The 24,130-nt window shown below is 43.3% G+C and overlaps 1 protein-coding gene across 11 annotated transcripts in view; it reads left to right on the forward strand.

Moving 5' to 3' along the window:
- Positions 1 to 24,130, forward strand: part of LOC120829679 (protocadherin Fat 3) — a 119,645-nt gene that overhangs the window by 64,876 nt on the left and 30,639 nt on the right. For 5 of the 11 annotated variants that reach the window (XM_040194001.2, XM_040194037.2, XM_040194071.2 and 2 more), the window contains exons 6-18: positions 251 to 461; positions 2,026 to 2,094; positions 3,892 to 4,034; positions 4,456 to 4,731; positions 6,597 to 6,807; positions 6,890 to 9,618; positions 9,743 to 11,111; positions 11,776 to 11,972; positions 17,163 to 17,316; positions 17,550 to 17,783; positions 18,215 to 18,607; positions 18,717 to 18,931; positions 21,458 to 21,595. In XM_040194001.2, coding sequence (XP_040049935.2) covers positions 251 to 461; positions 2,026 to 2,094; positions 3,892 to 4,034; positions 4,456 to 4,731; positions 6,597 to 6,807; positions 6,890 to 9,618; positions 9,743 to 11,111; positions 11,776 to 11,972; positions 17,163 to 17,316; positions 17,550 to 17,783; positions 18,215 to 18,607; positions 18,717 to 18,931; positions 21,458 to 21,595 — 6,339 coding nt within the window. The remainder of the gene's footprint in view (positions 1 to 250; positions 462 to 2,025; positions 2,095 to 3,891; positions 4,035 to 4,455; positions 4,732 to 6,596; positions 6,808 to 6,889; positions 9,619 to 9,742; positions 11,112 to 11,775; positions 11,973 to 17,162; positions 17,317 to 17,549; positions 17,784 to 18,214; positions 18,608 to 18,716; positions 18,932 to 21,457; positions 21,596 to 24,130) is intronic. The other 6 variants (XM_040194055.2, XM_040194078.2, XM_040194019.2 and 3 more) reach the window with 5 other exon arrangements.

Genomic DNA, 24,130 nt, shown 5'->3' on the forward strand with positions numbered 1-24,130 from the left:
ACTACTAAAGACCAATTTTATTTGGTGGAAAATAGGGGAAAGTTGTATTAAAGGTTGCGTATTGAAACCATTATCACTGGATGTTATTTTGGGGTCTACTTGACACCCTGCCAAAGTTTCTTTTTGGTGTCTGAAAAAAAGGAATTCAATAAAAATACCTATTTTTATTCTCTGTTTTACAATCAAGAAACAAGTGGGGCGGACTCTTCATCAAGCCTCTACTTTACAATCAAATTTCTGTGTTCTTCAGATCAAAGCGACAGACAACGGGCGCCCTCAGAAATCCTCCACAGCTCGCCTGCATATCGAGTGGATTCGTCGATCTCCTCCCTCAACAGTCCCAGTACTCTTTGATGAGCCATTCTACAATTTCACCATAATGGAGAATGACAAGGTGGCAGAGATAGTGGGTTTGGTGTCCCTGCAGCAGAGCTCTGCCCCATTGTGGTTTGACATTACAGGTAAAATCTCGCTCTCCTCAGTCACTTTATTTGGAGGATGAGTGTGTTGGCGTTTGTTTGACTCGCGGCTCAGACACTGTGGCCTTGTTGCATGACCTGTTTGGCTCAGCCCATCCAAATCCATGGTGACAGCTTCCACAGCTGTCAGGTCAGTATGCTGTCAAGGAAAGGTGGTGACAGAAGTTGGCAGAACTTTTATGAATTGACTAAAGATAAAAAGCAATCTAATCGAAAGCATCTTCACGTTCTCTGAGGACCTTTTGTGAATGTCACATTATTACATAGTGTTATTATTTGTTATTACTTATATTAATTCTTCCATAATGTCTGTGCTTGGAAGAAGGATGAGCTAGCTCTCACTAAGGACCTGTTACGGAACAGAGACTCACAACAAGGGAGATATTAATAACTAGAGTTTTATTGACTGCAGAAGTGAATGCGAACTGGACGGTGAGGGTATCAGAATAAGAGTGAAATGTGGATGAAGAGAATCGGAATACTGACAGTCGTTCTCGTTGAGGAGGTGGAAGATTGCTGGGACACACACTGCGGGTAGGCAGATAGCACACTATACCGAATTGGATTAGGTGAGAGGTGCATCGACGAGAGTCCTTACTCAGAAACGAGACCAGACAAAGTGACTGTGTGAGGATCGTGCTTTTGTGCTGACAGTTGATGAATTAATGACGTGTGGGTGATTAGGACTCTGGTGACAGCGATCTCTGTGATTGTGTGGTGATGGAGCCTGGTTGGTCCCTGACAGGACCATTGAGACAGATTTTAAATACAGTTTGACATTACCCTATAAAGTTAAGCACTTAAATCCCTTGGATCCGTCAACATTCACATTCACTTGAACAACTTAACAAGAGTATGTCATGCTCCGTGCTCTAAGTTCAATTTTTCACATATTATGTATGATGACTATTTGCGTGTGTTGAAAATGATTTAATATTTCTAATAATAAGCAGTAATAATCATTATTTCATTAGTTTGTAACCCCATTCAATGCTATATGTACAGTGACAGAGGCTTAAATCAGCCCACTGTAGATTAACTAGAGTCTCCACAATGTATCAGTTCTTCCTAGCAGCATCATGGGCAACTAAACGAGTTTAAAAAGGTAGAGGAAGTCCATGCAGGATGCTAGGGGAGGTGGACGAGCAAAAAAAACACAGACCGTTGTTTCTTTAACACATGTATAACACTTTGACACGTTAGCCTTTATTCACTTGAATGATTTGTTCAGTTTTGAAAACACACGGCGCGTGTAACAAGTGGATATTTATATGTTGTCCATGAAAAAGTGAAGGTAAGTAAGTAAAGACCGACCGAGCTGCATTATTTGTTGAGAAAATGGCAAATTTGACACTTTCCTCTTAATGAATTCCTCAGAGCTGAAATTCGGCTGATATTCGGTCGTTGCTGTTCCCGTCTTGTCTCGTTTGTCTGTCTCCTCACCCCTTTTGCTCTCCATGGCATCCTCTTTTTTCTTTACCAGACCCTGTTGGTCCTTCTCTCACCTATTCTTTTCTCTCTCTCCTCAATGCTTCATGCCTGGAAGGTCCCAGGTCTTTCCGTGAGATGTTCTATATACTGCAGACTTCTTGTGGCAGGAACTGTTCCTCAGAAGGTATCTCGTTTCCAACTTCCACTACCCCTGTTAGCGGTCTTCCTTTTCTTTTTCCTTCCATTTTCTTTGATGCTCATCATGCCCCCCTGTGCTGACATATTCCTTTGTTTTGTTGGCTGGAGGCAGTTAGCAGAGTGAAATCAACCACAAAGGTCAGCCTGAAACGACGAGGGTTTGCGTCTATGTTAGTGTGTATCCACTCTCAGGGCCTTATGTACTAATGCTTTTGCACCCACTTTACCCACAGGTGTATTTGTTTCACAACGTGCGCGTAAAAGCATGGCGATGTATGTACAAATGTACAAACAAGCCGTTAAGCTGAGGTGAAAGCGCGGACTGCCTGACACGGAAACTGAAAAGGTGTTTTTCCGTGACATGCATGTGCATTCATGGGAGGGTCAATGGGAAAGTGTGAGTTTTCCATAAAAAGATGGGAGGGGATGCGTAAAGTGCACCCAATTATGTATTTCGCGGTAAATACAGAAACCGCCCGTGGAAGCGCACCTTTGCGACTCCTAAAAGCAGGTGTACATAAACCAGAATACAGATTTCCTCACATATGCCTAGTGGTGAAATAGCTACAGTAATCCGAGCCAGACAGCGACATAGGCTGATCCATGAGAGAAGGAGGCCCATTAAAGTTCGCGTTTAAATGGAAGAAACCGAGAAATTTGCTGATTACCTAATGAGCTGCAGGTTACTTAAATACGACATAAGCTGAAGTATCACAGCGAGCGTTAATGTCTAATGAATTGTTATAAGCACCTTTACACACACTTGTGATCCCTATGTGATTAATGCTTGCCTTCACGAAGCACTTTTCAGAATTAAAAATAATAAGTAAATGAAAAGGTTTGAAGTGAATTTTGACTCAGTTCCACAATGTCACAGGACACCAGGGTATAGACCGTGTATTCAAATGCCAACTCTCTGCCGCCTCTGTGGCAGTCTACCTCTTCAGTCCAGTGCACTATTTATTTTCTGTGGACATTGAATACATATGTGCAGACTACCCCGTCAATCTGGGAACCAAAGGGTTGGGCCAGGCCATTTCAGCAGAGCTGCTTTACTGCAAAAACTATGATGCAAAGATCAGTGAACTCAGAGGCTCTGCGCTTCTTCAAATGGGCTCGACAAGCAGAGACTGGAGGACACAAAGGGCCATGTTCCAGGGCGCAAACACACACACACACACACACACACACTAGCTCCACATACTCTTGCAAACAGTCTTTTAAAAGCAGCTGTGAACCATGAGGACTAGCCTGCTCTGTGTACAGGGGGAATGGATTTATTCCATTTGGAACCTACAGGATCAATGTGTGTTTGTCTGATTAGCATCTGTCGGTTTTGTCATAAAAATGGTTTATCTAATCTTAACTGCATTTGGTATCCTCTGTTGAGTGGATGTCTTGGTTGGTGCGTGGTTGTGAGGATTTTGTGTGTGTGTGTGTGTAGCAGACTGCATAGGATTCCTCAGTGGCGACTCCATCAAAAAGATACCTCAGCCACTGCATTAGCCCGCCACAACTCAGCCAAGGCTTACGTGGGTGTGCGTGTGTATGTGAGTGTGTTTGTGGAGGGAGGTCTAGGAGACACCACTCCGTCATTTATGCCATCACACACTCCAAATAATATCAATGTAGAATAAATACAGTGAATGAATGATCTGGCATGCTTCAGCACATGGTTGCACATAAATGAAAACCACTGGTCTATACAGGCAGCTTTTGGGTTTGTGGATTTGCATATATTCATCATAACTGGTGTTTATTGAGAGTCTGTGCTCTCGTTGAGCAGGTGGGAACAGCGACAGCATTTTTGCCATCGAAAAGGCTGTGGGCACAATCGTCATCGCCAAGCTTCTGGATGCCGAGCAGCGCTCCTTCTATAACCTGACAGTGCAGGCCACCGATGGCACTAACACTGCATACACACAGGTAACCTTTGTTTTGTTATTTTCAATTATTTGATATGGGCAAAGAATATAATTTTGATTTTTATCTTACGAGATGGGTTGTATTGGAAAGTTTAAAATAATGTTAGTGTGGGATATGAGACATCCACCTGTCTGTCCAGTGTTGAAATTCCGTAAAGGTTGAGTCATAAGAAAAGATGCACTAACCAAATTAAGTTCATATACGAACTATGCGAAATAGCAAATTGTAGGAATTCTAATGCTATTCTCATGTTCTCTGCTTGAGGAAACATCTATATTCCCAATACCTGCAATAATAAGGCAAAATATGTATTCTTCTTTACAAACTATCAAGAGCAGGATTATACAACTCAGTCAAGGATGTCTTCTTTCATCTTTCGCTTCCATTCCTAAATTAGCCTATATGACCGTTCCTTTACCAGGTTCACATCACTGTTATGGACAACAATGACAACGCTCCAATCTTCTCTCAACCAACCTATGATGTCACTATATCTGAAGACACGCCACCTGACACTGAGGTGGTCCAGGTTCTGGCAACGGACCGCGATGAGCATCACTGGCTGACCTATTCTCTGCAAAGCTCAATAGATTCAAGTAGCATGCGTCTGTTCCGCATCCACCCTACCGTGGGCACCATTTACACTGCACAGAGGCTGGACCACGAGGCCTGTGCTCAGCACATCCTCACTGTGATTGTAAGTCTATTTCACTGCCTATACCAATGTCAGAATCCAGGGCTTTATATCTCTTTGGGCTAAAACACAGAACATACCTTTTTGCTGACATAATTCTTAGTATAGAAAATACAACCAAATGTAAATTTGTCAGTGTGGTCACAACCAGTCATATTATTAAAGCAAAATACTGCATTTTTCCAAAGGATTAACAACAAGTTTCCTGTATGTGCCATAATTTAGACTTGATTGTATTGTAATGGGAATTCCACAGGACAAATACATTTTAGGTTGTTTTCCAACCAGTTAGGAGAGGCAATTGATATAATTGATCTGTTTATCCAGTACTGATTTTCCATAGGTTGGGCAATCACTTTCTCAAATGAAAGTGAGAGAGTAGGGGTTTCCATTTTTGTGTTTGTAATACTTTGGAAAACCACTGGCTATATTATAGATTCTAGGTTTAGACTAGAAAATTCTGCAGAAATTTTAAGAGTGTGGCCTAGCCTCCCCGCAGGTGCCTGTGCATGAAACGGCCAAGCAGGCAAGTGAAGGCCAGTCAAAAAGGATAGCTAACAAACTAAAGGCACGACCCATTTTCTCTGGCTGTTTTAGCCAATTGTCAGCAGTTGGGTCCTGGTATTACTAATGCAATGCTAGCTAGCGCCATGTTAGCATCATGCTAGCGCCCCCCGCCGTCGTCGCCCCACCCCCATCGCCGCCGTAATGTCAGCTAGACTAAAAGAAATGCAGAATGGAACATGTGGGATTCAAACCCAGGTCCTCCACATCCAAAGCAGAAAGCCTTTCCACTGGTCTAACAGCCCTGCTGTACACTAGTAGAGTAAACAGGGTTTTTATTTCAAACCCACACACATGAATACTTCATTCATTCCAATGGTGCTCGAAATGTGCTTACATTGGGAAAACCGTAAGTCATTTCTCTTATTCCCATAATAGCACATGATTCCCGATGGGTATCGACAGTTTGAGACTATTTTGAGACAATTCCGAGCAACGGTGCGGGAGGAGATGCGTGCCAAACTTCTGTACGGAAGGAGAATAATAGAGAAGAAGTATGTGAGATTACAAGGAGTTTGGCTCAGCTTCGTTAGCCACACTCAACTAGAAAATTCTGCAGTAATTTTAGGAGGGTGGCCTTGACTGCCCGCTGGTGCCGGTGCATGAAACGGCCAAGCAGGCAAGTGAAGACTAGCCACAAAGGCTATCTAACATACTTGACCCATTTACAATTCTCCTATTAGAAGCTCTAGTCTGATTCGTCAAGTTGAACGTTTACAGCATCCAAAGTTTACCTTCTATTCCCCGTTGGCATTGCGTTCCCGCGAGAATAGACTCAGGAGAACGGTCATTTCCGCAATTGGAACAGCAGCTGACTTGATGACTTGGTCTTGTTAATGCATTTTAATAGTTTTATTTTGTTGTCATTTAAACTAAAGAATTGTGTGTGTATATATAATGGAGCACCAGAGTAAATATATTATATATAAGACACAAAATAACTAGGCAAAATATCCCAAACTTGACTAGCTCCCCAAAACAACGGGAACACCCGCCTCCCACCGTCTCCCCCAATCACTGGCCACCCCCTGTCTAGCATGAACCGCAACTCCCCCTGATTGGCCAGCGTGAGGGGACTGACATGAAACTGACAGAACACACTGCTGAACAGGGTCGCTACACTATTATGAGACAATTCCGATTAATGGTGCGGGAGGAGGTGCGTGCCAAACTTCTGTACGGAAGGAGAATAATAGAGAATAATAATAATTATGTGAGATTACAAGGAGTTTGGCTCAGCTTCGCTGGCCACACTCAATTATTTTTATCTTCGTTTTTTTTAGTTTTTGTTTTTTTCTCTACAGGTGAAGGACCAAGAGTTCCCATATAGAAAGAACCTGGCACGTGTGCTAATAGAAGTGGAGGATATAAATGACCATGTACCCATCTTTACCAGTGCACTGTATGAAGGCTCAGTCTATGAGTCAGCAGCAGTGGGATCAGCTGTGGTCCAGGTGACTGCTTTGGACAAAGACAAAGGCGTGAACGCAGAGCTACATTACTCTATTGAAGCGGGTAGGCACCTTCTAAAGCTTAATACTTGAAATAGTAAATATATACTTTCACTTTGATAAAAGTGTTTTTGATCTTTCAACAGGAAACACTGGAAATACATTCCATATTGAACCAATTTTGGGTATCGTCACTGTTGCTCGTGACCTGGACTTGTCCAGTTTAGGATATTATGTTCTTACCATCAGAGTCACTGACAATGGCTCCCCTCCTCTGTCAACCACCACTACAGTGCGCATTGCCGTCACCCTCTCCGACAATGCCGGCCCAAAGTTCCCTCAGCCTGAATACCAGGCTGAAATCACAGAGACGGCTGTGATGGGGACCTCCATTACCACAGTCAGTGCAGCCAGCCAGTCCACCCTTACTTATGATATCAAGCAGGGCAACACAGATCAGGTTTTCCAGTTAAATCAGTACAGTGGAGTGATTTCTACCCAAAAGCTTCTAGACTATGAGACTACAGAATCTTACATATTGATAGTCCAGGCTACCAACATGGCTGGCATGGCCTCTAATGTCACTCTGATAATTCAAGTAGTTGATGAGAATGATAACCCTCCAGTTTTTCAGCAGCTTCACTATCATGGCAGCATCAGCGAGGCAGCACCCGTCAACAGCTTAGTCTTGAACTCAGATGACTCACCTCTTGTTATCAAGGCAACAGATGCTGACCGTAACCAAAATGCTCTTTTAGTCTACCAGATTGTTGAGGAGACCGCAAAGACATTCTTCACAGTGGACTTAGGTACTGGCTCCATCAGAACCATTGCTAATCTAGACCATGAGACATTTGCCATTTTCCACTTCCACGTTCATGTGAGAGACAACGGCAAGTCACAGTTAACTGCAGAGAGTCCAACGGAGGTCACAATACAAGTTCTTGACACAAATGATTCACCACCTCGCTTTACCCAGAATGCCTATGAAACAGTTCTGCTACTCCCCACCTATGTTGGAGTAGAAGCTTTGCAAGTTTCGGCCATGGACCCGGATGAAGATGTCCCCACCGGGCTCACATACTCTCTTACTGATGGAGTACTTCAGTACTTTGCCATCAAACCTTCCAATGGAGTTATTACAGTCAAAGACAACAACTTCTCCAAAGAACGTTTCCGCTTCAGTGTCAAAGTTTCGGATGGGAAATTTTCCAGCACAGCTCTGGTGACCATTATTGTCAGAAAAGCTCTGGACTCTGGTCTTAGCTTTACTAATAGCCTTTACACTTCATCTATCCAAGAGAATGTGTCAAATATCACTAAAGTGGCTGTGGTCAATGCTGTGGGAAACCGTCTCAATGAACCATTGAAGTACACCTTGTTGAACGCTGGCACAGGCTTCAAAATCAGTCCAACTTCTGGTGTGATTCAAACCACAGGTATACCCTTTGACCGTGAAGAGCACGAGTTCTACGAACTTGTTGTCGAAGCAAGAAGGGAGCATGACCGTTTTCATGTGGCCAGAGTTATGGTTACTGTCCACGTGGAGGATATAAATGATAACGCCCCTGTGTTTGTTGGACTACCTTATTATGCAGCTGTTCAGGTAGATGCTGAGCCAAAATCATCCATTTTCAGAGTCATGGCAGTAGACTGTGACAAAGGGATTAATGGAGAAGTATCTTACTATCTCAAGGATGACCATGGCCATTTTGAGATCAACCAGCAGACAGGTGGTCTTAGCCTTAAGAAGGCCTTTGAGTCTGACTTGTCAAACATGGAATACCAGATGGAGATATATGCCAGAGATGGTGGTTATCCACCTATTTCATCTACTATAGAATTCCCTATTACGGTAGTCAACAAAGCTATGCCTGTCTTTGACAAACCGTTTTATTCAGTCTCTGTGAATGAGGATGTGGCTGTGCACACGCCAATCCTTGGCATAAATGCCACTAGTCCTGAAGGTCAAAATATTATATATACTATAGTTGACGGGGACCCATCTCTTCAGTTTGACATTGGTTTTGATACTGGAGTTATAAGTGTCATCCACTCTTTGGACTATGAAGCAGCAGCATCTTACCACCTGACCATCAGAGCCACAGACTATCTCACTGGAGCCCGTGCTGAGGTTGATGTAGATGTGGTAATCCAGGATGTAAATGATAACCAACCAATATTCCAGAAAATGTCCTACAGGGTAGTTTTGTCTGAAACAGTCATGATTGGAACTCCAGCACTTCAAGTTATCGCCACCGATAAAGACTCAGAAAAGAATAATGTTGTCCGCTACCAGATTTTCTCAGATGAGCATAACAGCACAGACTACTTCCACATAGATAGTAGCAGTGGGTTAATCTTGAGCGCACGAATGCTAGACCATGAACTTGTCCAAAAGTATGACTTCATTGTCAGGGCCACTGATAATGGCTTCCCACCAATGAGTAGTGAAGTATCAGTTATTATTGTAGTGAATGACATGAATGACAATCCACCAGTTTTCAATCAGCTGCTATATGAGGCATATGTTAATGAGTTAGCACCAAGGGGTCACTTTGTTACATGTGTCCAGGCCTCAGATGCTGATAGCTCAGATTTTGAAAAGTTGGAATACAGCATTTTGTCAGGAAATGAACGAATTAACTTCTTAATGGACAATAATACAGGAATCCTCACCGTGTCCGGCCACCGTAAACAAAGAATGGATCTTGTCTACAGCCTCAATGTTTCCGTATCCGATGGGGTGTTTACTAGCACTGCACAGGTTCACATTAAGGTGTTGGGGGCCAACTTGTATAGTCCAGTGTTTGGACAAAATATGTATGAGGCTGAGTTAAAAGAGAATGCTGCTGTGGGAACCAAAGTTATACAAGTAAGTTATGTTGAAATTCATTTAAATACGTTTTCTTTTGCATAATTCCGTTCAAGACACATTGATAGTGCTTTATGGTTATCATGAATTCTAATGTCTGTATTATACAACTTTTTTATTTCAGGTAAAGGCAACAGATGCAGACCCTTGGTTGGATCACATAATTTATTCCTTTGTTAATGATGTGGGCAAGGACCAATTTAGCATTGATGAAAATGGACAGATCACCACTGCAGAAAAGCTTGATCGTGAGGACCCAGCCAATAAGGACATTGTCCTGGCTGTGGCAGCCCAGGACCCCGGTGGACGTGTCTCTTACTGCACAGTACAAGTTACTCTGTTAGATGATAATGATAATGTCCCTTGCTTCCGTGCCACAGAATACAGAGCTTCAGTCAAATCTGATGTGTCCAAAGGTTTTTTGGTGACACAAATTCAGGCACATGATCCTGATGATGGGACTAATGCCAAAGTGACATATTCACTTTACAGTGAAGCACATGTCCCTGTGGTGGACATCTTAGAGATAGACCCAGACAACGGATGGATGGTGACTAAAGGTAGCTTCAGCCACTTAAGGAACTCTGTGTTATCCTTTTTTGTAAAGGCTGTGGATGGAGGACATCCAGTCCGGCACTCTTTAGTGTCGGTCTACATCCATGTGCTTTCTCCAGATGCCTTCATTCCTTCCTTCAGCCAACATCAATACTTTTTTAGCATGCCAGAGGACACCCCCATAGGTTCAGCTATAGGGACTGTGCGCCTTAACATTTCTTCCGGATATACCTTCCTTCCTGCTACTTTTGCCCTTGTCAATGGAGAGACTGTAGAAAACAACCAAAACGCAGTGTTTGTGGTGGAAAGGGATACAGGTGTCATCATGGCTGATAAGCTTTTGGACTATGAGATGGTAAAAGAATACCATTTGAAAGTTACTGCCACTGTACAACAGGCTAAAGTGGATTATGTGACTTCTATCTATGTTGAAGTCAAAGTGTTGGATCTTAATGACAACAAACCAGCATTTGAGACCAACTCCTATGAGGCCACGGTTATGGAGGGAATGTCCATTGGAACCAGAATCATTCAAGTACAAGCACTAGACCAAGACTCAGGGGCCTATGGCCAGGTAACATATCACCTTGGGACATTCATCCAGTCAACTGGGGACTTGGACACAGTGGTTGACACCTTTAGCATTGACAGCAACACAGGCTGGATTTCTACACGAAAGGACTTGGACCATGAGACCAATCCATCCTACACATTCTTGGTAGTGGCCTCAGACCTTGGGGAGACCCTTTCTCTTTCCGGAACCACAACTGTGACCATAGCAGTGTCAGACATCAATGACAACCCCCCAATGTTCCTGGAGCAAAGCTATTTTGGTTCAGTTCAAGAAAGCGACCCGCCAGGCGAGGTGGTAGCTGTGCTGAACACCAGAGATGATGACAGCTCTGCCGTTAACCGTCAAGTCAGCTACCACATCACTGGTGAGTAACTGTATCAAAAAATGGCAAAAAAATTCAGCAGCGTTACAAACCATTATGCAGAATTACAGTTTATGATTGTCACCATAATGAGTATATCTTTACATGAATCAGAATGAGTGTTTTTTAAATGTTTTGCAACAATCAGTGGACCCCCAACTCTGATAACAAGAGTTATCCATTTATTTATTTATTTAAGTTCTGCTACGGTGAGCTTGGCCAGCTTAATGATACAATTGTAGTGATACAATTTAAAGTAAGTCTTTATTTTCACACATTGCTAATTTACACAATCCATACGCAGATAGCAGTTTCTCTAAACCATAAATGAACAGGGATTTGAAAAAAGATATGAGTTCTATTTTAGATTTTAATTGGTTACATAGCAGACCAGTCATTTCTCATTGTTATGGTCCAACATTTATCCAGGCTGCAACACCAATTTCTGTGCCACTTATAAGTATGGATAGAATTAGACAAAAAAACATCCAGTAGAAGATAGATGTGAGCTGCAGTCACAGACCCAAACTGGAGGCTCCAATGTCAATGTAATAACTACCTTAATTCCCTTTACAAAAAGAATGAACAGTGGTCATAAACTGTAGATGTCCGAAATGTTCTTGATCCTGGATCTCACTGAGCCTGTCTCTGCTTTTGTGTTGTCCAGGTGGGAACTATCGTGGGGTGTTTGCGCTGGGCCTAGTTCAGGGGGAATGGAAGATGTATGTAAAGCGGCCACTGGACAGGGAGGATCGCAATCTCTACATTATCAATGTCACGGCAAGCGATGGACTTTTTGTCTCCCAGGCAGCGGTGGAGGTGACAGTAATAGACACCAATGACAACAGGCCCATCTGTGATCAGGTGAGGAATAGAACTGCATGTTGTTGTTTATGTTTTTGTAAAGTATGAAAACAAGTTGCTGATTCAATGATACATATGAACAACAGGACACCAAGAGGGGATCAGCGAACAATAACCAAATTCTAAATGTCTCATAATTAGTGTCCAGTCAATATGCTAATTGTCAATGTGCTGTTTCACAAGAAAACAATGAAAGTAAACAAACAAGTAAACAATGAAAGTTTGAATGCTTGTAGGAATTTACAACCCTCTATGTGAATAGTCTTTACCCATTCAATTACCTCAAATACTTTTTAAAACCTCCAACAAACACATCAGTCAGTTTTTATGGAACTGTAAAATACCCAGTGTGTTAATGTGAGCATTAACTGGCGATTATAGTCAAGGAGGTTTTTGGTCACCCAACTTAAAAACATATTATCTAGCAGCCCAGATGTGATATATTTCGTCATTATTTGACTGTGATTTTGCCCCATCTTGGATAAAAATTGTACTCCATCCCCTGAAGACACCTCCAGTGGTTTAATTTACAAATGGAACTCCAAAATCAATCATATTTTGAAACATTTTATTAAATTATGGTAGTGGTTCCAAAAATATTGCCAAAGAATATGTGACTGCTCATTTTTTTGGAGAACTAATTTGGGCCAGTAACATGGAAAAATTGCTTCGTGAGGGAAATGTGTACAAATTTATTTCTAAAACATACTCGATATGATGCTGAATGAAGGCCCAAAGCCAGGACTACACAGATCCAGGATGAGGTGGGAGTCAGACTTGAATGTAACTTGATGAGCAACTCTGGTCTGACCTATGTCAAAAGAGTTAATAGTAATGCCTTGTTAAAGACTTGTTCATTACAATTGTGTTCAATCAACTGTACCTCACCCCACAGAAGCAACATAAATCCAAACCTAAAAATTGTATTGTAATTTTTATTTACGCCAATGACCAATGAATAGGCCCTGAGCTGTGCTTAATGGAGAATTTATCAACGTTCAACAAGTGTTTAACAAAGCCCCAAAGCAATTTATGTTTAAAAGTAAAAAGAAATGGCTGTGTGTGTGACCAGGAAATGTAAATCAACGACATGGAAGTCTGACTCATCTACTGTCATCAATAAATTGTATGTGGAAATGAACAGTTCGATCCCTTTCGAAAAGAGCGAGGAATTGAAGGTTTGAGTTTGTACACTGGCTGTGTTTCCAACCAGCATTCCAGTACACACATATGCACAAAGAAATCACAGAAAACTGCTCCTTAAAGTATTACATGGTTTATTAATTTCCAATAATACTAATCTAATCAATACCATTTGACATCAAGAAAAGCTATTATACAATGTCCTAATATCTAAACAACAAATAAAAACACTCATTCATGTATGTGGAGGGAGAGGTGTGTGTGTGTGTGTGTCCGTGAGATCAGGAAACATTTATTGCCAAAATATGTCAAACATACAAAGAATTTGTCTTGGCGGTTGGTGCGTGACAGTAGACAGTGTAACAATAGACAACAAGACAGCAGTGCACAAGTAATAAAATAAAATGAAATGCTAATGCAATGGGTTAGTCGAATAAGGCTATGGGTTAGTGTAAAACAAGAGAATAAAGTTAAAAAATATTTAAAAAGTTAAAAAATATTAAACATAAAGTGCACTAGCGGACGAGTGACGACAAAGTGACGAGTGAAAAATTACAGTTAAAGTGACATGTGCAGTATGAAGGGGAGTGCCCGGTGGAATGTCATAGTCAGTGGGGGACCGGGCTCTGTTGATGAGCCCGACTGCCGACGGGAAGAAACTGTTCGTGTGGCGGGAGGTCTTAGTCCTGATGGACCTCAGCCTCCTGCTAGATGGAAGGGGCACACACAGTTTTTGTCCAGGGTGAGGGGTCGGCTACGATCTTTTTAGCTCGCTTCAGAGCTGATGTTCAGCTCCCACTTGTGGTCCTGGGTGATGATGGAGCCCAGGAAACGGAAGGAATCCACAATGGTGACGGGGGAGTCACACAGGGTAATGGGGGAAGGTGGGGCTCTGTTCCTCCGGAAATCCACAACCATCTCCACTGTCTTTAGAGCGTTGAGCTCCAGGTTGTTCTGGCTGCACCACGACACCAGATGGAACCTGTAGACGGACTCGTCCCCACCAGAGATCAGTCCAATGAGGGTGGTGTCATCCGCAAACTTCAGGAGCTTGACGGACTGGTGACTGGTGCAGCTGTTGGTGTAGAGGGAGAAGAGCAGAGGGGAAAGAACGCAGCGTTGGGGGGAACCGGTGCTGATGGTCCGAGAGGCTGAGACATGTTTCCCCAGCTTCACGTGCTGTTTCCTGTCGGACAGGAAGTCTGTGATCCACTTGCAGGTGGAGTCGGGCACGTGCAGCTGGGAGAGTTTGTCCTGCAGCAGAGGCGGGATGATGGTGTTGAAGGCAGAGCTGAAGTCCACAAACAGGATCCTGGCGTAGGTTCTTGGGGAGTCCAGATGCTGGAGGATGTAGTGGAGGGCCATGTTGACAGCATCGTCCACAGACCTGTTGGCTCTGTAGGCGAACTGCAGGGGGTCCAGGAGGGGGTCGGTGAGGGACTTCAGGTGTGTCAGGACTAGCCGTTCAAAAGACTTCATGACTACAGAGGTCAGGGCAACGGGCCTGTAGTCATTGAGTCCTGTGATCCTGGGCTTCTTGGGAACAGGGATGATGGTGGAGGCCTTGAAGCAGGCTGGTACGTGGCATGTCTCCAGGGAGGTGTTGAAGATGTCAGTGAACACCAGAGACAGCTGGTCAGTACAATGCTTCAGGGTGTGAGGGGAACGGAGTCCGGGCCGGCTGCCTTACAGGGCTTTTGTCTTTTAAAGAGCCGGTTAATGTCTCTCTCCAGAATAGAGAGGGTCGTTGCTGGTGGGGGAGGGGAAGATGTAGATAATAGATGTAGAGGCGTGAGCCCCCGATGGGCTGGGGGAGGGAGGGGTGGGGGACTCCAGCAGGTTGGTGGAGCTGTGGGGGATGGGATCAGGACATTGTCTTTTGAATCTGCAGTAGAACTAGCAGATTCGCATCTCTCACCGCCCTGCTAAACTTGTATTTTGACTCTGTGTACCAGTCTTTGTCCCCACTCCTAAATGCCTGATCCTTCTGCAGGCGAAGTGTTCTGAGTTCCGCTGTGAACCAGGGTTTGTCGTTGTTGTAACTCACCCTGGTGCATGATGGTACACAGCTGTCCTCACAGAAGCCGATGTAGGAAGTTACAGCCTCTGTGAACTCATCCAGACTGTCAGTAGCAGTCCTGAAACCATCCCAGTCTGTGCAGTCAAAGCACGCTAAACGCAATAACTAAAGAGTCCGGGTTGGTCCGCTCCACATGCGTATCTGGTCGGCGAGTGTCCGCTGTGCCTCGTGCACGTTGCCCGCCGGGGGCGTGTAAACACCGACCAGGATGAATGAAGTGAACTCACGGGGGAGGGGAGAGCTCAGGAAGGGAGCGAGCTGGACGCTAAGCTACCGACAACATGGATGAGGTCTTGCTAGGAGGCTCTGTTTGTACACCATGTGTGTTCCTCACATAGTTAAACCTCACATAGTCAAAGTCAGCCTTGGTTTTACGCTATGGTGGGAGCCCATTCATAATACAGTAATGGTCCATAAACATACACAATAACATGTTAACTGTAAAATGATCTTAAAACAAAATAAACAAGATGATAAATACACTCTTACATATCCCCTCTCAGGCACGAGCGTCATCTTTCGTACGACAGCAGGAATTCTTTGAAAATGAAAGGGATTTTGGTACCCTTAGCCTGGAAAGATGTCAACCTGAGAGGGAAGATAATTATTTTTTTTCTTCCTTCTTCGGATGCTGGAAAGTTAATTGGTCTACTAACAAATTTTGAACTGTTCCTAGGTTTTTATTAAAAAAGAAACAACGTGTTATGAACGCCAAATTTTGTGGGATGGCAGGTGGCAGCACAGGGATCCCGTGTGGTGTCCACGGTCTAACCAGACCTCAGTGTTGACTTTGAACCAAAAATAACATGTTGCTGTTAATTACCGTCTACTGGAGTTTTGGAGTGATTTTAACCCTAAACAGGCTGTTGCATGTGTAGGGCTGTTAGGGTTTCGGAAAGCTCTCGAGGGAGGCCTCACTCCTTTGTTCTCGTCCCGGCCGGAAACGAGGACACGAATGAGTCAATTCGTTTAAATTCAAAAATCAAAAAGTATTTAATAACTAAACAACGTTATAAGGAATGCAATTACAAAGTGAAATACTAACTATACTAACAGTGGAATATTTCGCGAAATAGAGAATCCTCTGAGCAAGTCTAAAGTGACTTTTCAAGGCGGCTGCAGGTCAGATTCTACCAGTCCTTTCCCCGCTTTGGTCCTTTGAAAACTCTTGAGGTGTGTCTTCTTTGGTGCATTTGAATGTCATTGGCTTCTTCTCCAAAGGGCCACCTCCTGGACTGTCCCCTTCACGTCGAGGTGTGAAGCTGCAGCTGTAACCTGAAACCTCTCTGTCCTATCTGTCCCTCACATTCCAATGCACTCAATGTAGATTCAGTTGGCTTTATGCCTCAATGAGTGAATTTAACAAAGCATACATTGTTTAAGTCTTCATCTTATAACTAGTACACTTTCATTACAACAACCCATCATTAATGATCACCCTTCATCACACTTCATGATAAGATTTAAGACAGTTCATGTGGTTCAATTCTCAAGACATTTGCCTCAGTCGGCTGTTGTTCATTTACTACCTGACAGGAGAAAAAACTCCCAAAAAACCCTCTTTGGGATAAAATTGGGAGAAATCCATAAAGAACGGCAATTGGCATCCGTCCCCAGGTTTTAACATCACATTGTGACAGAATGTTAATGGGTACAGTGTTTATATGATTTAAATGACTATGAATTGTGTTTGATTGAAATTGCATTCACTTCATCTAACATGTTAATGTAATAACTAATATCTAATAACACACAAACTATAATTCTAACACTAAACATTATTACACGTACTACAAATTTCCTGACTAGGGGTGCACATCTGGCTTAAATCCCTAACAGGGCCAACCCCATTTGTTCTAACCACATAATGAGGCTGCAACAGTTCTGTAAATTTAGCCATCATAGAAGCTTTACCAACAATTTAAAAGTGTAACTGTCTTCTCCGTCTCATTGCTGTGTGTCTGCAGGCTGTGTATACTGCCTCCGTTTCAGAGAACCTCCCAGTAAACAGTCTGCTGTTAAGAATTGGAGCTACAGATGCGGATATAGGCGTCAGTGCCTGGATCCAGTATTCCTTACATGGTCCTGGATCCCAGGACTTCAGCATTGACCCGGACACTGGTAAGCATCCAGAAGGGCTTCTCATTAACCAGGTATTTTTACAGTGCTTGTATAAACTTAAATTAGCCAATATTGTGTGAAATACAACAGCAAATTGGAGCCAGGGTACCAGCTTATTATACAGTTAACAGTTAGACGCACATTTATTCCTATGGATACTTGAACTTGTGTTACTTTCTCACGGATCTCTACATCTATTGATGTTTCACAACTTGTTTTTTTTAACCTGTCAGGTGAGGTCAAGTCATCTATAATTCTTGATCATGAGATGACACCCTGCTACCGGCTCATTGCCCAGGCAACGGATGGTGGTGGACGATGGTGCCGTGCTGAGGTGCAACTGGCAGTAACTGATATGAATGACAACCCACCCATCTTCACCCTGTCACAGTACACTGCCAGTGTATACGAAGACACCGCTACCAAGGCCCTGCTCACTCGCATTCAGGCCATTGACCCAGATGAAGGTGACACCACACCTACTCTACGGTTACTAGTACTGGTGGTACCACTATAGCAAGATGGACTTCAAATGCTTCTATTCTATGAGATCAGATAGGAGAAGTAGATAGAATCTGAAAAACAATGAGAACAGAAAAAAGCTAGTATAAATTATATTTGAATGTTGGTGGTCTTGACTCAATTAAATGTACAGATGGAACGCCCGCAGCACCTTTGCACTCTTAGAAAACATTTAAACTGTGTCTACACATATAAATGTAGTTATTTAACATTATATTTTGCAGTAAGTTTTAGGTCACTAAAACGGATATTTTTGAAAACACAATCAAAGATGTCGATTTTTTAAGACTCATTTAGGCTTCAGAGAAAACAGCAAAATGCTGCAAAAGGCACATCACATGTGTAGCCAAACTTGACACATTTTTGGGCTTTGCAGCAGGTCCGGGCCGTATGGTGGTCTACTCCCTTGCCGACTCTGCAGAAGGCTCCTTCTCAATTGATAAGTCCTCAGGCATCGTGATCCTGGAACGCATCCTCGACCGCGAGGTCCAGCCGACTTATCAAATAACAGTCCATGCGTCTGACCAAGGTTCACCGCTGCCCCTATCCTCATCTGTCAACGTCACTATCACTGTGCTGGATATCAATGACAACCCACCTGTGTTTGAGCGCCGTGATCAGCTAGCGACAGTGCCAGAGGACATGGGAGTGGGCACTGAGGTCCTGAGAATTTATGCTGCCAGCAAAGATATCGGGACCAATGCTGAGATTACTTACAGCATCCGATCAGGAAATGATCATGGGAAGTTCCACATCCACCCACTGACCGGTGAGTATATAAACATTACAAGCTTTAAAAATGTTTCCTTTCCTAACATGCTATTTCAATTTACTTTCCGTCATTACGCACATGCATTTTCTCTCCTTATCTCGCTCAGGTGCCATTTTAGTGGCCAGGCCCCTGGACTATGAGGCCTGTAAAGAATACTTTCTGACAGTCGAGGCTTGTGATGGTGGCACACCATCACTGAGTGCCATTACAACAGTGAACATAAATCTGACAGATGTCAATGACAACGCCCCAATGTTCAGCCGTGAAATCTACACTGCAGTTGTGTCAGAGGATGCTACTACTGGGGATTCTGTAGTCCAGGTAGTTTGCAGTCGGTCATGTTTTGCCTGCCTTTATTTGAGACATTGATTGACATTGATTGAGGTTTACACTAGGTTTTCATTTTAAAACACATTTTTTGGAGAACCCTTTTTCATTTATTTAGCATCACCACAATTTCAGAATCTGAATCCAATTCAGAACCATTTATTTGCCAAGTCTGTTAGACATACAAGGCATTTGTCATGGTGGGTGGTACATACATTGGATAGTAAGACAAGACAAATGTACACAGTGCAATAAATATGGATATGAAATATGAACATATTAAATGTACAATTGCATTTACAGAAGAAGAGAATAATATAACATTAAAACTAGAAAATGCATTTCCTGCAGAAAATGTGTTAAAAAGCTAAAAAAACTGGAAGTAAGAAATGCTGAAATTAATTTTAGAAAATTGCTAAAAATACAAATATTAGATGAAATTGAGACTAAATTGAAAAAAATGCTGAAAATACACAAATGGGAGAACCTACTTCTATTGCAAGGAAGAGAAAATAGAGACATCTAAACCTCACACAGAAAGCCTGTCTAGCCCAATAATCTAACCAACAGTGATCACGTACCGTATTTTCCGCACTATATGGCGTACCGGATTATAAGGCGCACCTTCAATGAATGACCTATTTTAGAACATTTCTCATAAATAGGGCGCACCTGCAGTCAAGCGTTTGAGGTCAGGGAGGGGGGTGTGGGGAGGTCGAGACTTTGCTTTCAGGGTCCAATCGATGCTGCGAGGTGCGTCCGCTCTGCTTCCGAGTGGTTCGGGTGCGCCTATACTTCGTGTCGATTACAAAAGAAACAACCCGGTGTTCCAGTTCTGCACCGAACCGGCCGCAACTTTATTTTTATCACCCTTTTCACCACACCCCCAGTTGAACACCACCTCAACTTCCTCTCCTTCCATCTCCCCCTTCACAACAAAAGCCCCCACACCGGAACACCTGTGCAACAATAGCTTACACACGCCTTAAATCTTCGGCTGCTCTCCAGCCACGCCGCCTGCCAAGGGCCCCTTTTAGAATAACTTATTTTTCCCGTTGGTTTGGTGGAGATGGTGCTTTCAGGGTCCGATCGATGCTGCGAGGTTCATAGCACAATACCGCCATTATTAAAACGAAGAATGTTTACGAGAGAACGGATCAGATTGAAGAACTTTTGTCGGAAGAAATGCGTAAATATGACCACTTCTACAACCAGTCATTGGCGGACTATAAGGATGCGCGGACGGCCTCCCGATTCATGGAGGGAGATCTCCGCAAACGTTGGTTTGCCGCTCGAGAGGTGCAAAGAGTTGTGGAGGAAAATACGGGACAAATGTGTCCGCGATGATAAGCAGCAGTGGCGATGCACGGGGCAATAAAGTCTATGATAAATAAATAAACAAACCATCGACTTCCACACACAAAGACGTGACTCTCTAGGTCGTCTTCAACAAAAACACGTTACTCCGCCTGTTGTTCTGGCGGTGAATTGCTCTGCAACACACGCAAGACTTTAAGAACCATAAATTGAAACGCGTGCGTCGACGCAACGACGCAGAGGCATGCGCCAGCCTTAAGAATAAATTATTTTCCCCGTTAAGATGGTTCAGCCACTGTAAAGAAAAGGGCACGGTCTCTTTAATCTCATTAAATGCTCGGCAAGAACAACAGCTTTGTTTCTCCGACGCGCCCTGAAACAAACTCCATATCTCACGCGCTTGAGCGCTCGCTCAGCATCTCGCAGTCATAGACCGAGCTTTGGCATGTTTGGCAGAGCGCCTTGAGCGCCGTGTACAATCAGTATGGATCAATTTACCAATTGATCCATATATAAGGCGCTCCGGATTATAAGGCGCACTGTTGTTTGAGCAAATTAAAGGCTTCTAAGTGCGCCTTATAGTGCGGAAAATACGGTACATGCTTTACTCTACTGCAAATGTTAATATAACATTGCCAAAACTTGGGGGGCTAGTTTTTTTCTAGTTCTAGTTAATTTAGTTTTCATAATCTTCTCACATGAATTTCATCTGATGGCTACCTGACAGGGAGTGAGGGAAATATAAAATGGCAGCGATGGAAAGTTGTATTATTATAAAGTAGGTTAAAAAACACATATTTACAAAGCAGCATACTGTAAATGGGCACTGCATCAATTGTAATTATCAGGCCTTTTGTTTTTAGAAGGGTCTTCTATGTTAATGAACCAACATAGCAAAGCAAAGTAGCAGCTTAGATTGTTAGTCCCCCCATAATCACTGTAAAGCACTACTGATGACGGTCAGCCTCATACTGCCTACACTTTTGACACTTAGATCACCTCAGATTTCTGTATTTTGGGGTCAAATCCAACCAAGCACCTGAGCTTCATAACGGCAAAGGAGATGTTTGTGACAGAGAAGGCTTGTATCTGCACAGCTCATTTTTTACTTCTCATATATAGATGCAAATATTTCCTCCAGTGTGCTTCCTCAAAGCGTGAAAACGTCCCTCAACCTGCAATTGTATGTGTGTGTGTTTTCAGCTGTTGGCAGAAGACGTTGACAGTCCAGTGAATGGAGCCATCCTCTACTCTGTTGTCAGTGGAGACCAAGACAGCCAGTTCTTCATTGATCCCCTTCGTGGGGTCATCAGGGTCAACAAGCCACTGGACCGTGAGACAGTGAGGGCACGCACACTAAAACACAAATACTTCTAACTACTGGAAATAGCATCATCTCTGGGACCTATGTTTGGTCGGCATTAGACTGCTGTTAGCACTAAATATAGTGCGATATGTACGCATATTAAACTACAGCTAATAACACCAATGATAACTGATAATACTAATAAAAGCTGTAGCTTATTTTCCCTGAAATCCCAAAACTGTAAATGTTGATTCAAGACATTAACAATTGCTCCCACACTAAAATGACACATAAAGCTAATTGAGAATGATACGAACATAGCACTTTTTCAACAATTCAATTCAATTAATTTTATTTTGTATAGCCCAAAATCGCAAATTACATATTTGCCTTAGAGGGCTTTACAGTCTGTACACATACGACATCCTCTGTCACGAAACTCACACATCGGCACAGGAAAAACTCCACAAAAAAAAAAAAAAAAAAAAAACCTTCCTAGAGGGAAAAAAAGGGAAGAAACCTTGGGGAGAACGTCAGAGGAGGGATCCCACTCCCACGTCTCTGATGGACAGACTACAATGGATGCCATGTGTACAGAATGAACAATGTATAATACATGCAATTCCTATGACAGAAATTATTAAAGTAATTGTGAGTATTAAGCCAGGCACACAGCAGGACCACTGCAGGGGCAACCACAATCAGATAGAAAAAGGAATTTGACTTGGCGGTTGGTACATGACAGCAGACAATATGACAATGGACAACAAAACAACATGACATCCGGTGGAATGTCAGAGTCAGTCAGTGGGGGACCAGGGCTCTGTTGAGCCCGACTGCCGACAGGATGAAGCTTTTCGTGTGGCAGGAGGTCTCAGTCCTGATGGACCTCAGGGACCTGGAAGCGAACAAGTCCTGGAGAGACGGCAGATTGCAGCCGATCACCCTCTCTGCAGAGCGGATGACACGCTGCAGCCTGCCCTTGTCCTTGGCTGTGGCTGCAGCGTACCAGACGGTGATGGAGGAGCAGAGGATGGACTCGATGATGGCCATGTAGAAGTGCACCATCATAGTCTTTGGCAGGTTGAATTTCTTCAGTTGAACTGTTGTTGGAGCAGGGTTCCCGCGGGTCCTTAAAAAGTCTTAAATTAAAATTCGGGTAATTAAGGTCTTAAATTGTCTTAAATTTCACGTAAAGTTGCTGTAGGTATTTTTTTTGCCGGTGCGCTTAATGACGAGAAAGCACAGTGTAACGTAAACAAACATCTAATAGTTGATTCATTTAGTATTGTACGAAATGAGTCTCCGCAATTGAATAGCTGTTTACGGTACGTCGGCTACAGACGCTGACGTCAGGCTGCGTGTCGCCATTACGCGGTTGTCGATGTGAGGTTGAAAATGCAAAGAAGATTGGGAAGTGCAAATTTAACGACAAGTGGATGGAAGAAGATGCATTTCGGAGGTGGTTGGCGCCGATTGAAAACAACAATGGGGCAATGTGTAAACTATGTGCAAAAAGACCTTTTCATTAGGGACCATGGGGCTCAAAGCCGTCGAGTCGCACATGAAAGGAGGAAAGCACCAGCGATACGTTGCAGCAGCTAGCCATAGCGGGGCCAGGTCAGGCCTCTCAGTCGGCTGTAACAAGTGTGTGTTAAAAAAGTTTTGATTTCCATTGTAGCAGGCAATAAATTGCGTATTCCAAAAAAAATTACATTTCGGGGTCGGGGTGCTTAAAAAGCATTAAATGTTACTTTTGAAATGGTGCAAGAACCCTGTTGGAGTTTCTCAGAGTACAGTCGTTTAGCATCTCTAACCGCCTTGCTAAACCTGTATTTTGACTCAGTGTACACGTTTTTGTCCCCACTCGTGAATGCCTGATCCTTCTGCAGTTGTAGTTTTCCGCTTTGAACCAGGGTTTGTCGTTGTTATTGTCAGGGATGCGTGGGGAGGCAGGACTCAAATGCAGACTTCTTAGAAAACAAAAGACTTTTAATAGTCAAAAGGCAAAAGCAAAGGCCAAGGGGCAAAAACACACACAAACCGTGGCAAAAAATACAGGCAGGGACCAAGAAACAACCAGGAAGATTGACAAGAAACATCCATGACAATAGACAATGACGCGACAAGTGACACAAGAGACACAAGGCTTAAATACACTAGGGAGGTGCAGGTGATTGGACACAGGTGGAAACGATTAGACGATCACAGGGGATGACAGGACAAGGCAGGAAGTGAAGTTACCCGGGGACACGAGTGGCAGAAAACTACAAAATAAGACAGGAAGTGAACCACACCGTGACAGTGATAACTCACCTTGGTGCATGATGGTAGACAGCTGTTCTCACAAAAGCCAATGTACAGCCTCTGTGAACTCATCCAGATCCGGACACCACACATCTACCTGCTCTGACAGGGGGATCTCAAGATGGGGATCCTTAGCATATAAAAACTTTATAATACGAGTAGATGAAATCCAGCTTTCTGATTGGTTGAGAGAGTGTCACGGGGTGTACATTATTGAGCGATAATGTACACCCCGTGTTCACATTGACCCGAGCGTTCCATCT

This window comes from Gasterosteus aculeatus, chromosome 1 (genome assembly GCF_964276395.1).
Source record: "Gasterosteus aculeatus chromosome 1, fGasAcu3.hap1.1, whole genome shotgun sequence".
Classification (NCBI taxonomy): domain Eukaryota; kingdom Metazoa; phylum Chordata; class Actinopteri; order Perciformes; family Gasterosteidae; genus Gasterosteus; species Gasterosteus aculeatus.